The sequence below is a fragment of the Ornithorhynchus anatinus genome, chromosome 7 (genome assembly GCF_004115215.2).
Source record: "Ornithorhynchus anatinus isolate Pmale09 chromosome 7, mOrnAna1.pri.v4, whole genome shotgun sequence".
Lineage (NCBI taxonomy): Eukaryota > Metazoa > Chordata > Mammalia > Monotremata > Ornithorhynchidae > Ornithorhynchus > Ornithorhynchus anatinus.
In genome coordinates, this window is record NC_041734.1 from 9,736,047 (window position 1) to 9,752,904 (window position 16,858).

The 16,858-nt window shown below is 43.8% G+C and overlaps 1 protein-coding gene across 3 annotated transcripts in view; it reads right to left on the bottom strand.

Annotated features, from left to right (window-relative positions):
• The window catches only part of XKR4 (XK related 4), a 272,001-nt gene that overhangs the window by 101,074 nt on the left and 154,069 nt on the right, over nt 1-16,858 (bottom strand). For all 3 annotated transcript variants that reach the window (XR_005660223.1, XR_005660221.1, XM_029068424.2), the window contains exon 2: nt 9,847-10,046. Coding sequence is in view for 1 of the 3 variants with exons in the window: in XM_029068424.2 (XP_028924257.1) it covers nt 9,847-10,046 (200 nt within the window). In the remaining 2 variants the exon portion in view is untranslated. The remainder of the gene's footprint in view (nt 1-9,846; nt 10,047-16,858) is intronic.

The window sequence follows — 16,858 nt, forward strand, 5'->3', positions numbered from 1 at the left end:
TCCTGCTCGACAGAGATCCGGCGTCTGTCGAAGTGATGATTGCTGGTGGCTGGAAGTCATAAGGCGGGAACATCTGTTCTAACCAGCCACAGCGATGCAAGCTTCTCCCTAAAGTTGAGGGCTGGCCAAAGGCTAAATCATTTTACCTTTTCTCAAAAGTTTCTTCAAAGGGTGAAGGGCTTTCTTTCCTTCTTCTAGCCTTAGCTAAAGATGAAAGTGGGAGCTCGGGCTGCAGTAGAGTCCCAGTCCACCTAATCTCCCCTAAAAGAAACAACGTGGCCTAGTGGAAAGAGCCCAGGCCCAGGAGTCAGAGGACCTGGGTTCTAATCTCGGCTCGGCCACTTGTCTGCCGTGTGACCTTGGGCAAGTAGCTAATCGGCTCTGTGTTTCAGGTACCTCGTTGGTAAGATGGGGATTCAACTGTCTTGCCTCCGATTAAGACTGGGAGCCTCAATGTGGGACAGGGACTGTGTCCAACCTCCTTCTCTTGAATTTTTCCCTGTTGTCAGTACAGTGCCTGCACAAAGTAAGCCCTTAACATGTACCGATAAAAACAACAGAAAAAACAAAAAAAAACCCCAAACTCTCTCCTCCTCCTGCCCATATGGATACCCTGGAAACATACCCCAATTAATCACACTGCCCTCCCACAAACACAGCCTCCAATTAATCATCCCGTGCCTTCCTCCCCTCCCGCACTCATGCACTCAGGCACACGTGTGCATGCGTGTATCCACACACATGTACACACAAAATTAACCACTCAAACCTATTTAGAGGGAGAGAAAATGAAACAAAGCACCGAGATTCACACTTAATTACTCAAGCCGAATGATGAGAACTTAAAAATACTCGGTACCGTTATTTCAGCATGATTCAAATTCAGAACTACTCATGTTCGGGTCCCACTCTAGACGGAGCTGATTTCCAAGCATGTGAATCATTTGTAAGGAAATGAAATATTGCCTGCCCCTTTAAGTATCAGTGTAGGAGAAAAGGTCCTCAGAGACTATTAAATGTATTAGAGGGAGATCGATAATATCATTACCGCCTATAACTCCTTTTTCTCCCTACCAATGTTAGTTAATACAGCAGAGCAATAGGGCAACTAATCATGCAGTCTATGCTCAACTTGATCTTCATTTTTAGAGCAAAAGTCATTAGCGGAGTGCCTTTTCAATTGAATCCAATATGAAGGAGGAGCACTGGAGCTCTTTACAACTTTATTAGCCTTCCTGCTAATGAGCAAGGCCATTTAAAACAAAAATGAAAGAATAGGACAGAAATATTGAAAAACCCAGCATGTTTTAATCAAGGAAAAAAATAAGCTTTTGCTCGCCACTAATGGGGATTTGAGTTATGAGAATAAAGCTAATTACGTGCTCTAAAGCAAATATAAGCAATGGCTTATTTTATTTTGTCAAGACTGTTATCACCTGTGTTTCAGTACTGAGACAGCACTGAACAAAATCGATGACCCCAAATTACAGACCATTTAATATCTCTGCACAGTGAAAGGCATCACCAAGCACCATTTTAACAAATGCTCTTCTGTATTTCCGGGGATTTTCTCGCAAATTCTTGCCAGTTCTCTCGAGAAACTTAAGTCTAATTTCTTCACAAGTCTGACGCAAGACTGATGACCATTATCCCAGTGCCAAAGGTTCAACATTTCATTTTATCATCCACAACTCACTGCTGCTTAAAGGGGCAGATCTTCAGGAGGTGCACAGAGATGCAGACAATATGATAAAAACAGAGGAAATTAAGGAGAATGATGTATTTTATACATATCTACCTCTGGAGACATATTCCACATACCCAGACGAGCTGCCCATCTTCTTTATTAAAATATGACACAGTGGTCATGTTTCTGAATCTAAAAAGACTCAATCTTGACAAAGCCTCTGATCCAAACTGGGCAATCCTTCCTGGAAATAGCCTGAAGAAAGTGACAGGGCAGAAACCAGTTCAATCAATGAGCACTTATCACATCCAGAGCACCATATTAAGCGCCTGGGAGAGTACAGTATAAAAGTGTTGGGAGATACTTTACCTGCCCCCAAGGAGCTAATAGTCTATGGGATGGAGACATAGATCCCTGGGATTCTTTGGAGCACTCCCTTCAGCTGCTGGCAGCTCTGGCTCTCTCTACGCTCCTGAAAAGTTACACAGGGAAAACCTTATACTGTCACTGCTGCACCAATGGAGAGTTGAACCCAATGGGATTGTACCCTGGAAGAGGCAAGACTCACAGCAAGAAAGAAGAGACGGTTCTTTTCTCCTCCAGGCATTGGGAAAACACTTTTTCCAGTGCAAATGGGAAAAACAACAACAATAATAATAATGATAATATATAAAAAAAACAAAATAAGAAGACTCGTGGTATTTGTTAATGCTTATTAGATGCCAAGCAATGAACTAAACACGGGGGCAGATACAAGTGTAAGATAAGAATCAAGCCTAGCTTTTTGGGGTTTGAATCTTTGGTTATATTTGCTTGGGTTGTACGTGTAATCTGTAAATTGAGATTTTTGAGCACCTAAAGCCTGGGATCTTTTCAGGTTCATTTTTGTTGGGACCCCAGCAAGGCCTCATATACACAGCAGCCACTCAAAAGGTGCTGGCTGACAAACTAAACCACTAAGTTTGGAAATGAGCAGACCGGTAGTCTTAACGTGCACCTCACACCCACAGCCAGTCACCCGTTGGGCCTTACCTGGTCACATCCTTTTCTGCTCAAAGTATAGGCCTGGGACCAGGATGAAGAAAAATGGCGGGGTGGGGGTGGAGGGGTGGTGTCGGTGGTGGTGTGAGCCTGGGTTTATGGGGGAATAGGTCTTCGGGGAGAACTGGGAAGACCTGGACCTCCTGGCTCCCAAGCCTTTGCAACGTTCAGGCCACACCTCCTTCCTGGAATCTACCCTGACAGCTGGAAAATGGGGGTTTCTGTTTAGAACCCAGACAAACGTCCTCGAGAGCTGGGGATACATTGCTAATGGCCACACCAAGCCTATCCCGGTTAACTTGTGGCAGTGAGAACTGCTGAAACGTCACCGTTGTTGCTGCCGCCTCCCAGCCCATTCATTCATTCAATCGCTTTTATTGAGCGCTGTGTGGAGAGTACTGTACTTGGGGTGAGTGAATAAAGAGACACCGTCCCTGCCCACAACGAGCTTAAAGCTTACAGTTTACAACCCACGATGCCTGCAAACAGGGACACCCAATCCTTGGTGGTCCTAAAATAGTCTGGTTCTCTAGAGGACCCACAGGATCCAATCCAGCTCCTAGTCAACCAGGGGATCCAGGTAAGGCTAACACAAGTGCTGAGGACCCCGTTAGAGAGGTGGGGGTGGAACTGAGGGTTGCTGATGGGTTGGTGCCCCAAACTGAACTGGATGACAATCCTTGAGGTTGTGGATGATGATAACAGTATTTGTTAAGCATTTACTATGTGTCAAGCACTAGTCTAAGTGCTGGGGGAGATGCAAGGTAATCAGGTTGTCCCATATGAGGCTCACAGTCTTAATCCTCATTTTACAGATGAGGTAACTGAGGCACAGAGAAGTCAAGTGACTTGCCCAAAGTCACACAGCTGACAAGTGGCAGAACTGGAATTGGAACTCACGACCTCTGACTCCCACGCCCTGCTCTTTCCACTAAGCCACGCTGCTCCTCTTGACGATGGGTCCTGGACCTGATTTTTTTTAATTTTTATGGCATTTGTTAAGAGCTCACCTATGTGCCAGGTACTATTCTAAGCACTGGGATAGATACGAGATAATCAGGTTGGACACAGTCCCTGTCTCGCACGGGGCTCACAATCTTAATCCCCATTTTACAGATGAGGTAACTGAGGCACAGAAAAATCAAATGATTTGTCAAAGAGCAGAGCAGTGATTAAAACCCAGTTTCTTCTGACTCCTAGGCCTGTTTTCTATCCACTAGATCCTGCTGCTGATTCAACATGCTGTATTATACTCTCCCAAGTGCTGAGTATGGTGTTCTGCACATAGTAAGTGCTCATTAAATATGACTGACTGAATGAATGAATGACATGCTCACCTTGGGCTCAGGGATATTGCTTGGCTTGTTCTTTGGGACCCCAGCAGGAAACCTTAACTCTACCCCAACTTTGTGAGCAGTCCAAAAACCCTCTGCGATTTCCCAAGCACTCCAAAGGAGCCAGAGTTGACTGTGTTTCCCTTACGTTTGGGTTTTTAGTCTGACACCCCAAGTAGATGGCGAGTCACCTAATCTTTCCAATCCCATCGGTTTCTGTACAAAGAAGAATGAGCACTAAACATTCCCAGGAACGTAAGCACCAGGGTCCTCTCCGCACTTCAGCAGTGGACACTAGATGGCCTTTAACAGGGATCGTTTAACAGGAGCACTAATTGGGAAATTTCAAGGTCTACACAGTCTTCAGATAGCTGCTTCTCTGAGCATGCCCTTTGACAGAAGGCAGGACCTGGAACATTATGTGTGAGGAATGCCAGCCACCAGCCATCACCATTCGCTGACGCTGAGTTGGAAAATACTGTATTTTTTTTAGCTGAATCGGTTCAAGTGGCCTGGGGTCCCAGGGAAATCAGTGTTAATGCTACTGTCTCGCACTTGGCTCTGCAGCATCTTAGCAATCATGGACTCACCACGAATGACCCTCATGGAGTCTTGGCCAAATCTAGCGGGGTTATCTATGTGGAAGGTGATATCAGAATGCCTGCGGTCAAGGCTATCACTCTCCGCATGGGTATTCTGGACAATATAGATTTTTTTTCTATTTTAAAGGTCATCTTTCATCTGGAGTTGTCCTGGTCAGTGTTTTTTGATCTGTTTTTCAGATACCACTCAGTTGGGTTCTTGAGTTCTGACCTGTACCACTGAAATCACTCATAGATTTAACAAGGAGAATTAAACAAGGTTTACAGGAACTGTAAATAAACCTGCTTATATTTAAAGATTACCTACATTCAATCGATTCACTGAAGCAACCAAATAAACAAAAGAATTATCCCCATTCTCCTTTAGTGGACTGTGACCTATAGAAAGATTCTGGATTGAGTATAGCCTAGTGTAGGGGCTGGTAACTTTTTTATGCAGGATCCAAACAAAGTGAATCCTTTGAGCAGTTCATGTGCCATGAGCTATTTGTACAACTTCAACACACATTACCATAGCTAAGGTAGAAGGTCACGAGCTCTAATCCCAGCTCTGCCACTTGTCTGCTGGGTGACCTTGGGCAAGTCACTTTATTTCTCTGTGCCTCAGTTACCTCATCTGTAAAATGGGGATTGAGATTATGAGACCCAAGTGGGACAAGGGACTGCGTTCAACCCGATTTACTTGTCTTCATCCCAATATTTAATACAGCGCCTGGCACATAGTAAGCACTTAACAAATACCGTAATTATTATTATTTTGTCACTCTGAACTGTGCAAAGTGATGACAACATTGGGTGCTGTGGTTGCTTCACAGTAACAACTGTTGCTGTCCGCAGGGGAGGGGAATGGGAAGAGGTGGAGGAGGAAAAGACGGGTGAGGGAAGGGAAAGAAGGGTGAGAGAGGAGAAGGAAAAGGGGGGAAGAGAGAGACACACACACAGACAGAGAGAGAGTGGGGACAAGTTGGGAGGGAATCAGATATGGCTTCCAAGCCATAGGCTGCAGACTCCTGACTTAATAATTTTAACAATAATGATAATAGTGATTGTGGTACTTGCTAAGCGCTTACATAACAAGGCACTGTACTAAGCAGTGGAGATAATCAGGTTGGATACAGTCCCTGTCTGACATGGGGCTACAGTCTAAAAGTGACGTGAAGTATCACTAGCAAGATGAAATCTACGGATTAGAAAGCACTAGTCTAGATGAGCTGTCTGGAGGGTCCTAAATTCACAGAACATTAATGTTTACGTATGTATATATGCATGCGTATATGTATGCCTCTTCTTCCATTTCCTTCTGAGATCCATCCTGTGAACATGGGACTGCGAGAAGGAAGACCTGCGTTCCTATTCCTGCTGGGCCCCCAGTCTACTGTGTGACCTTGGGCACATTGCTTTACCTCTCTGGGTTTAAATTTCTTCATCTGTAAAACAAGGGATAAAATAGATTGTGAATCTCATGTGGCAGAGGGACTGTGTCTGATTCTCGGAGTCTTTCCCTAACCTAGGACTTAGCACATAGTTAATTCTTAACAAATGTGATGCAAATAACTAGTATTTCTAAAAATAATCACCAGTAGCTATTCTTTCTTAAAAACCTGTCTCTCTGGTGTTGTTCATGAGCAGTAAGTTGTCTTAATGAGAAACAGGGAATCTGACAACTCACTCACTTGCTCTAGTCCTTCAGATTCCACAATTTGCTCTATATAAAATATTTAATGACATATTTTATAATCCTTAGGTTTACTCTCCTCATTTCGGAAGGCAAGTCTAACATTTCCCCACATCTATAAATGTTTCATGCAGAGATAATCAGATTTTTTTAAAAAAATTTCAATTTAGCCACTGCTTCCAGCTCTGTGGTTCTTAGATGCCTGAGGAGTAAGGAATGGATTGTCACATATTGAAAAGCAAAGGTCATTTGTTCTGTCTAAAGGAAACAGTGTTAGAAATTTCAGATTTACTGGAAACGTTCATCCTAGTTCTGAATGGTGAGATCGCTGAACAGGAATTATTTGGTAACTGCTGGGAGATTTCAACAACAGTCTTGGTACAGCTCAGGCGCTATAAATTATACTTTGCTTTATCCAGTTCTAGAGTCTGCCATCTTACAGCGTGAGGTATTATCTTTAACTTATTTATTTAATAAGAAAAGAGAGCCGAAAAAGAGTTTCCACAGCTAGAAGTACATTTGTCTTGCACCAACTTTCTTCGAGGGAATGCAATTTTTAGAATTTCAAAAACACCACGTTTCTCATTTAATTTTCTTATCGTTTTAAAGGGGGGCCGTCTCCCCAGAGAGATGGCAGGTGGGAGATGGAGGAATGGTTTGAAAAAAATGCTGTTTGCTTGCACTTCTGAAATAGGGTCTCTAGATACATGGATTTCTTCCTCTAATTCCAAGCACTTTAAAAGTCACACACCCAAATGACTGCAGGCTTCAAGACCTCTTTCTGCCTGCTAAATTGAAACATTGCAGATATTTTAATTAGCAAGTATTTGCAAAGTACTTCACAGGTTCAATGCCTCCTCACTAGTCTCATGTATAATTGGCAGTTCCATTATTACATAAACATGAGAGGAATCTTTTAGTATGAAAGATTTATGGAAATATACTTTTCTGCTTTCCTGGAGCTATTCTGGCTCTGTTCCTTTACTGCATTTCATTTGCCTCTTCTGGAGGGACAGCGCCTCGCTCCTCAAGACCCAGGTCAATTTAATTCTGGTCTCGGAGCGGTAGCATGGTCTCCGCTTCATTCGTAAGCAGAGCTCATCTACAACCAGCAGGGAGTGTGTTTGGACTCTCTTTCCCTGAGGAGAAGTATTTTCACTTCAAAATGTGAAGAAAATCTCAAAGTTGCACTTTGGCTGCCTTGCCTTTCTTTGTTGACGACTTGACTGAACTGATCTAACAGGTAGTTGTGTTCTCTAATCTCTCAAACCACTGGCATTTCTATTATGAAACATCCTGTCAATGAAAATAATGTCTCATCAGTCCTCTTAAGCTGCCCTCCAATTGGGCTGGAGTCCTAATGTCACTGGACCAGCTTTGTTGCGGGGGGTGGGGGTGGTGGCGGGATGGGGAGGGCACCCTGTTATCTCCAGATTGGTCAGAAAACAGTTTCAGTGCAGACCCTAAGTCCTGCATCAGAAATGTTAATATGTGAGGGAGGAGGGCCCGGAAGGAAGGAGAAAAATGGAAATCTGAAAAGAAAATGGCCATCGGATAGTGAGGGATTCTTACTAGCTGCAAAGAGGGGTCCAGGATTCAACGATCTGTAGGCCATTAGAAATCCCTGGGCCTCAGGTCACTCTTTGGAATAAGTAAGGTGTACTGGGTAACACTGAATTTAGAGAAAGGCAATTACACACAGACTCCTCACAGGGAGAAGAGAAGCAAAGCCATTACTGGATTGGGCCCATGATCTACCCCACCCAGGATTCTACCTCTGCCCGTGATAACAGGGTGCTTGCGGGAACGGAATGAAAGTTGACCTCCTCATGGCTGTCAATGCCATCTAACACCCCTAACTGTACTCTTTAAATCCCTATTGTTCTTTCCATACTCTATTTTGGGCTTTTCATTCACTAATTTATCTACACTCCGCGTGGCTCAGTGGAAAGAGCCTGGGCTTGGGAGCCAGAGGTCATGGGTCCAAATCCTTGCTCTGCCACTTGTCAGCTGTGTGACTGTGGGCAAGTCACTTCACTTCTCTATGCCTCAGTTTCCTCATCTGTAAAATGGGGATGAAGACTGTGAGCCCCACGTGGGACAACCTGATGACCCTGTCTCTACCCCAGCGCTTAGAACAGTGCTCTGCACATAGTAAGCGCTTAACAAATACCAACATTATTATTAACTCTCAAAGGAGTTTGATGTACATAAGACTGCCTGATTGTGCAGCAGGTTAAGCAGCTCTGCAGTCTCCAGCCAAAGGCAGGACCATTATGGCCCCAGATCGCCCCTTTAACATGATTTGAATAGAGATATGCTTAGTCTGGGACATCTGTCCTTTCTTCAACATCTCCTTTTCCATGGATTCCCAAGCAGTATAAGCACGGTCACCTGCACCTTGAGTTCTAGACCTTTTTCCATGGATAAAATACTTATTCTCTCGCCCCCTTTAGACTTCGTTCCATCTACACATATTGTCTCTAGCCCACTGCTGAGAGCAATACCTGTCACACAGCAAGCCCTTAACAAATACCACAATTCCTATTATTATTATTCAAGGGAGGCACAAATTGTCCTAGAAGGACTTTCACTCAACAATTTCCTCAAATAATTTTAATTTTGTCTGCCCTTACATAGGCAAAGTTTATATCAAGGGTAAGGCAGTCACACTCTCCTTGTACATTCAGATTTTTAATTCTTTTCAAAATGTCAAATATCCATTTGTGAATTGTTTCCCCCTTCTTTATGTGGTTCAACACCATTTTCCTTTTTACTGTCCACTTTCCCTCTGTCAAGCTGCTCCTATGGGAAAAAGCACTAAGACAAAGAGGAGCTACAGGAGAAAACCTTATATTGTACGGAGTATCTACAATGCCTTTGTAATGACGGGATATCTGGAAAGTGTCAGTAAAATGCCTTTGACGTTCCATTTGCAAACCAGTCCTGCAGATACCTCTATTGAACTCAAAGAATAAGTTAATTAAGCACTAACTTGGAAATGATCCTTCTGGAAATATTTGGTGGCGCCCGAAATACATGGCCAAACACCAAACAACGTGATGAACAGAAGCCCTTCTCTCAGTCATTGTTCTGCTTCTGCCCATTATTTCTAACAAAGACGCTAAATGAACAAAGCGGTGGGTCTCTTTTCTAACTCGGACCACTCCTCTGCAATAAGCTTTGAGAAAAGCCTGTTGCTTTTACACTCCTAAGTCTTCCTCTGGCCAAGCGGAAAATCCCATTTTTTTTTTTTAGGCTGGAGGCCAGTTGGGGGCACATGGAATTGTCTCTCTCCAACTAAGTGGTAACAGGAAATACTGAGGAAAAGATTGTGCATCAGTCACATATTCAAGAGAAAAAGCAGGAAGCACAGAGGACTATTTTGCAGAGGGCAGCAGAAGAGTGATTTGTATTTCAAGTGCTTAGCACAGTGCTCTGCCGCACAGTAAGCAGTCGTTTATGAATCTCTACACCAACGCTGAAACGGTCGTGGAGAGCTCTTACCTTGGAGGGCCTGCAGGGTGTGAGTCTGGACGACAATGCAGAGCTGCAGGACCAGCTGAGGGGCGCTCTCCAAGAAGGTGGCCAGCAGATGCAGCATACTCACATCTGCGTACTCGTACACCATCTTCCAATAAAAACGCCATCTGTCGTGCTCCCCGCTCCGGCGGCTGCGGATCCCTAAGTATATCGTGTGGAAATATCTAGACGTAAAACACAGAGTAGAGAAAGGAGATGCATGATAGTTTGTAGTTCAAAAGCTCTAACCCACTCTTCCCCGCCCGAAACACCTTACACATGAGACAAGAGGCAGTGTGGCCTGGTGCTTAGACCACGGACCTGGGAACCAGAAGGACCTAGGTTCTAATTCCGGCTCCAGCACTCGTCTGTTTTGTGACCCTGGGCAAGTCACTTCACTTCTCTGTGCCTCACTTACCTCATCTGTAATTTGGGGATTAATACCGTGAGCCTCATGTGGAACCAAGACTGTGTTCAACCTGATTAGCCTGTATCTACCCCAGCGCTTAGGACAGCGCCTGGGAGTAAGAACTTAACGAGTACCATAAAAAAAAGAGACCACTAAACTATTAAAGAAAAGGTGATTTTGGATCCATGTACTCTTCTGAGTGGTTCAAAAATTCAAGACAAATGGTGCTTTTGCAAAACTAGTTTTAGTCTTAACTTGTTCCAGAATGAAGTTCAGGAGATGGAAATCCAGATGGAACCAAAGTGGTCACTTAGGGACACGATGGATTGCCCCAGAGCCCTTCTGCCACCCCTGTAGTCCTCAATCGGCCATCAAGAGATGATGTGGGCCAGCTTCCTAATTCTAGGCATGACTAATCCAACCTGACAGATGGCTGCCCACCTCCAGGGATGAAACTCCACAGCCTCCCTTGGGAGCCTGTTTTAACACACACAGACAGAAGGAAGAACTTCTGGACCGGGTAACTGACCGCTCATCTGCCGCTACATTTCCAGCCCATTTTTTCTTTAATTAGTCAATTAATGGTATTTGCTGAGCACTTACAGAGTACAGAGCACAGTACTGAGCACTTGGGTTAGTACGATGCCATAGATCGGGGCCCTCAAAGAGTTTATACTCTTGATTGATAGTATTAATTAATCTTGATTAGTCCTTTCATTGACATGGAGAAACATTAGCCAGCATTTTCCTCATTTAACCAGCTTTTAGACCTGAAGCCAATTATTCTCCTCCTTCCACCTCTTCCTTTCCAGTAAACTTCTTTTAACTTTTCCTCACTAAAACCCTTTGACAGTTCATCCATGATTTTGGATGAAGCAAATATGAAATGATTAGAGGCAAAGTGCTCCAGTCCTCCCCATCCCAGCCAAATATACAACTTTGAACTCGGTTGGGTGGTGTCCGTAGACTTCTTGGAATATGTCATGGACTGGACTTAGACTTGCAGAGAGTTGAAGTGAGATTCATGGTACCATAGTGACCTGGGTTTTCTCATTTCCACCCTCCTCAGGGTTCTAATCCCAGCTCTGCCACTTGCCTGCTCTATGACCTTGAGTAAGGCATTTATCTTCCCTGAGCTTCCAATTTCCTCATTTGCAAAATAATAATAATTGGTGTATTTGTTAGGCACTTACCACGTGCCAGGCACTGTACTAGGAGCTGGGATGGATACAAGCAAATCGGGTTGAACACAGTCCCTGTCCCATGTAGGGTTCAGAGTCTCAATCCCCTTTACAGATGAGGTAACTGAGGCACAGTGAAGTGAAGTGACTTCCCCAACGTCACATAGCAGACAGGTGGTGATGCTGGCATTAGAACCCATTACCTTCTCGATTCCAGGCCCGTGCTCTACCCACCACGTCATGTTCCTTCTCATGGGGATTCAATATCTGCTCTTCCTCCTATTTAGACTGTGAGTCCTGAGTGGATCAGGGACTGTGTCCAATCTGATTATCCTGTATTTACTCCAGGGCTTCGTGCAGTGTCTTGTTAAGTACGCGTTTAACAAGTACCACGAGAACAGTGCTTGGCAAATACTCAATTATTATTATTATCCCCAGAGAGAAGCACCTATCACTTCAGCTGTTCTCAGAGAGCCCTGAAATGCTGCAGAACACCAAGCCACTCGAAAAGGGATGGCTGCTCTACATGCTTCCGAGGAATCAATATTTGCATCAGAACCAATCAATTTAGCGGACATCAGACAAGTGGCTCTGGGTCGGATGACCCCAAGAGAAAATGAAAGCAGAGAGGAGAGTTGACTACGTCCCACACCATCACCTCCCGGGAAAAAGTGAAGTCACAATGGAGCGCTCAGCCCAGTGGGACTCTACAGTGATGATAGGTGGAAGGGATTGTTAACTTAATATTTCAGCGAAAGCCCAACATAACACTACAGCCAGGCCTGAGAATAATCACATCTCCAGGCCAACTTAAATTGGGTCAGATTTTTCAGTGCTTTGGATGCAGATGACAAGGCAGGCACCATTTACGACTCCACACAGATGTCTCACCTGCCTTGAAGAAGGATTACACCTTCATTATCTCACTTCTCGAAACCTTATTACAGGGTCTACATCAAATGCTCCGGCAGCATCGGTGCCATGGATGAGAGCAGGTTGCAATTGCAGGTGTCGGCTCTTTTTTTTTTTCCTAAGTTTCGCCTGGCTCACCCCAGAAATGTTCTGCGTTCTGTGATGCCAGAGTCATGAGTCGGTGAGCATTTTCTTAGGTTTTTTGTTCTGGACTGGATGGGCCACTGGGGCTTGAACTCTGCTGAGCAGTGCTGAAATATTTGCTCTTGCCATCACCTTCAAGTGACAGGAATTTGGTGCTTAATACTGCTTTTTTCTCAGTTAAAACAACAAATATTTGGCTCCCTTGTTTACCTCAAATAGTTTTGCAGAATAAGACGGAATAGCGATTTAATCTTTCCTGTTCAACTAACACGTCCTTCCTCCTGTTATTCTCAAGAGATACTGAAATAATTTAGAAATGTCTAATTGGAAGAAACTTCTCATCTCAATCTGAAATACAAACACGAGTAGGCCCATTTCATGCTGGCACTCAGCCATCCCGGTGACCATTTTTATTCATCAATCAATAGTATTTACTGAGTGCTTAATGTGTGCAGAGTACTGTACTAAGAGCTTGGAAGAGTAAAAACAGGGAAGTTGGTAGACACAATCTCTGCCTTCAAGAAACTTATAATTCAATAGGGAAGAAAGGCACTAAATATTACGGTTAGGAAAGCAACTGAGTTTAAAGATATGAACAAGGGTTGTGGAGGGAAGGGGTCGGGGTGAGTTAGTGCTAAGAGGGGAGGACTAAGGTGCATAGGTGATGGCAGTAGGGCAGTAGATAAGGTGGGGAGAGGAGAGATTACTCGGGGAAAACTTTATCCTTATTAAATTCTCACAGGAGTAAAGGAGAAGGAGCTGGTAGAGAGAGGGAGAGAGGAATAGGTGTAGAGAAACGGACAACCTGCCTCCCATCGCTTTGCAGATTATTGCCGAATGAGGACTGAAATGTTCGTCTTAAGACAACAACCCATCAAACCTTTCTGTTCCCTCGCTACCTTTTTGCTTATTCCTTTTCCGATTTCAAATAAAGAACTCTATTCCTTTTCCAATCAGGCAAGATCTCCTATCACACCTCGGTAGGGAAGGTGGTCACACTGATTTCAATATCACAGTGAAAATACAGCGCTTGGAAATTGGCTGAATGCACCCCACTATTTTCAATGGTGCCTACTTTTTAGGCTCTCCCTTCCTTTAATAAAGTTTCTGCCTCGTTACGCTTTCCGTACGAGCCAGCCCTGAGACTACTGCTGCTCTCTAGATTGGGACTATTGAAGTTCTAAATCAATGTGATCAGAGGCCATGTCTCCTATGAGTCCAGAGGTCCCCCAGTGTGGGGGTTTCCACCTTCAATAAAGGCGGCAGGGACCGAAGGAGGGAAGTCCTGCATCTGCCCCTCTGCCGTTATCATCCCCCCAGCCTGGCCCGAAGCGTGCTCACACACCCAATTCCACACCGCTCCTCCCAGCTGCTCTCAGTCATTTCCAACTCCATTCCTAAGAACACTCCACCACTTTTCCGCCATCGCTGGGGAGCTCAGCCAGCGTAGAGCCCAGGAAAAGGCTGCTTCTTCAGAACAGGCCAATGGGGTAAGGAGCCAATGTAAAGCTACTGCTACAGCAAATAAGAGAATCCAATCTCCTACCCTAGTTTTTAGGCTATTTCCCACTGTTGAGCATTTCAGCCCCACTTCCTCTTCTGTTTTCGATTGGGATCAGAGTTGATCCCAGGCAGTTGGGAAAGTAAACTATTTAGACTGTAAGCTCCTTGAGGGCAGGGATCCTATCTTGCACTCTCCCCAGTGCTTAGTGTAGTGCTCTGCATATATCTACTCAGTAAATAAAATGGATTCTTACCCAACTAGGTTGTATCCTGACTTAAAGTGCAGGACTTACCATCACAATCAAGAAAGATGGTCAAATAATTTTAATTTCTGACTTTAAGGACGGCATCCCTCTTGAAACCTCAGATAGAAGATTATATTTATAATCAGATACGTGAAACATAAAGAGCACTAAATCTTCCAACTGTAAACTTCATAGCCATTAACAATTTATCAAAATTTCTCTGGTCCACAATAATGGCTTCTTCCTTGTTGGCCGGCTCCCTGTCCCATCACTGAACTCAAAACCCACTAATATCTGCCTACAGATACATACCATCACAAATAAATCACTTGTCACCTATCATCTATCTGTGCATCCATCCAACTCTAGACACAAAAAAAACCCCGAAAGGCAAAGCAGAGTTTATTAAATAAACATACTGCCTGATTTTCTTTAAGCTCGCTGCCTCACTTCCTTTCTGCTTGAATGAATTTCTTTTAAGATCTGCATCAAAAGCACATGATTCATACATATACCACTTAACTCCAAAGCAGGGTCTTCCATGTTCAATGTATTACTCTGACTTCAGTATCCACAAATGTTTTTATGTCCGTCTCCCCTGTTAGAACATAAATTTCTCGAGGGCGGGGACTGCACCTTATGTCTCTGCTGTACCTTCCAAAGCACATAATACAGGGGATTGCACTCAAAAATTGTTCAAAAAATACCATTACGTCCCTTCCGAAGAGTTTCCGCCAAAATTACTGTGATTTGAGAAGGGGATGGGGAAGGGTGCATTAAGTCAAAGGATCTGGGTTCTAATCCTGAATCCACCACACGCCTGCTCTGTTACCTTGGCTTGTCACAATTTCTGTGGGCCTCAATTTCCTCATCTGTAAAATGGGAACTCAATACCTGCTCTCCCTTCACCCAGACTGTCAGCCCCACTAGAGACAAAGATTATGACTCGCGTCAATATCTTGTATCTATCTCACAGCTTAGTTCAGTGCTTGGCACGTAAGTGCTTAGTGACTGTTATAACTAAATATTATTACTAATACTATTAATAATAATAAAGGCCAAAGAACAACGCTCAAAAAAGAGGAAAGCCATTATTAGGGATCCTTAGATCTCTGCAGGTCTGCTCCTGGAAACCACCTCAGGCCTCTCCCGGGGCCCCAACCCTTGGCTTGCAAAGGCAACGGTAAGTACTATAACACTCTCTGAAAATATCCATTCTTTTTTGGAAACTGCAAATTTATTCTGATTAAATTTCTGATTTTCCCACTTGGCCTTCAGTTTTTGCTTTTTTCTAGGGTATTTTATGGCCTGTGGAGAATACCCTACTGGAGTGGGACAATGAGTGAAAATTAAGAGCAAAAAGCCAAACTAAACAAAGGCTCAGGCAGATTCTACATGCTCAACCCTGCACCAGGGGACAAAATGTGTGATATTGAAGACATGCCAGACCAGAAAGGGTGTCAGAACCACTCATAGTTTTAGATAGCGCTTTGATTCAGAATAGTCCTCATTTACCTCTGGCCATGTATGGAATTTTATCCTTTATTTAAAAGTCTCTTAGATACTGTTTTTTGACTTCTGCCACCAGTTCTCTGCCACAGCTTCATCACATTTAGCTATATACGATGAACTCATCCTTCTTGAATCACCACTCATGCTACTCACTGTTTAATTATTCATTTTCTACAACTCTGAACCCAGGAAGAAAAAAATAATAATTTGGGAAAGATTTTCCCTCTTTCTGCCTACCGGATGGATTTCTGTATAAGGTTGTGTTTTTCTAGAGGCAACATCTGAGTTCAGAGAAGTCTCCATTTGTGACCTACTGAATGGGAAACAAAGGGGATGTCTTCCCACCTCCTCCACCAAACTCCTTTCATTCCTGGAGTTTGTGTGCATTTTTTTGGTGCCGCAGTGCTGTATTTAGTGTGTTGCATGCCAAAATAACATAAAGGTAAAACAACCTCCAGAAAAACACACAGACATTTCCATATCATGAGCCTTCTCACCATCGATCACTGGCCAACTCCGTTATACTGTAATATTGTACTCTACTAAGCATTTAGTACAGTGCTCTGCACTCAGAAAGTCCTCAATAATTTTGATTTACTGAATGCTCAGCATGTCAATTTTTTAAAATTAATTTCTTAATTTTTTGAAACGGCCACTGTAGTCGGAATAATGAATAATTACTGTGGTATTTATTAATCTCTTACTCAGTGCCGGGCACTGTACTAACTACTGGGAGACATACAATTTAATCAGATCAAACACTCCCCATCCCACATAATAACAATGCTAGTATTTGTTAAGCGCTTACTATGTGCAAAGCACCGTTCTAAGCACCGGGGGGATACAAGGTGATCAGGTTGTCCCACATGGGGCTCACAGTCTTAATCCCCATTTTACAGTTGAGGTAACTGAGGCACAGAGAAGTTAAGTGACTTGCCCAAAGTCACACAGCTGACAAGTGGCTGAGCTGGGATTAGAACCCATGACCTCTGACTGACATAGAAGCAGTGGTATTAATTAAGCACCTACTGAATGAAATGCACTCCACAAAGCACTTGGGAAAATACTACAGAAGCATGAGAGACACGTCC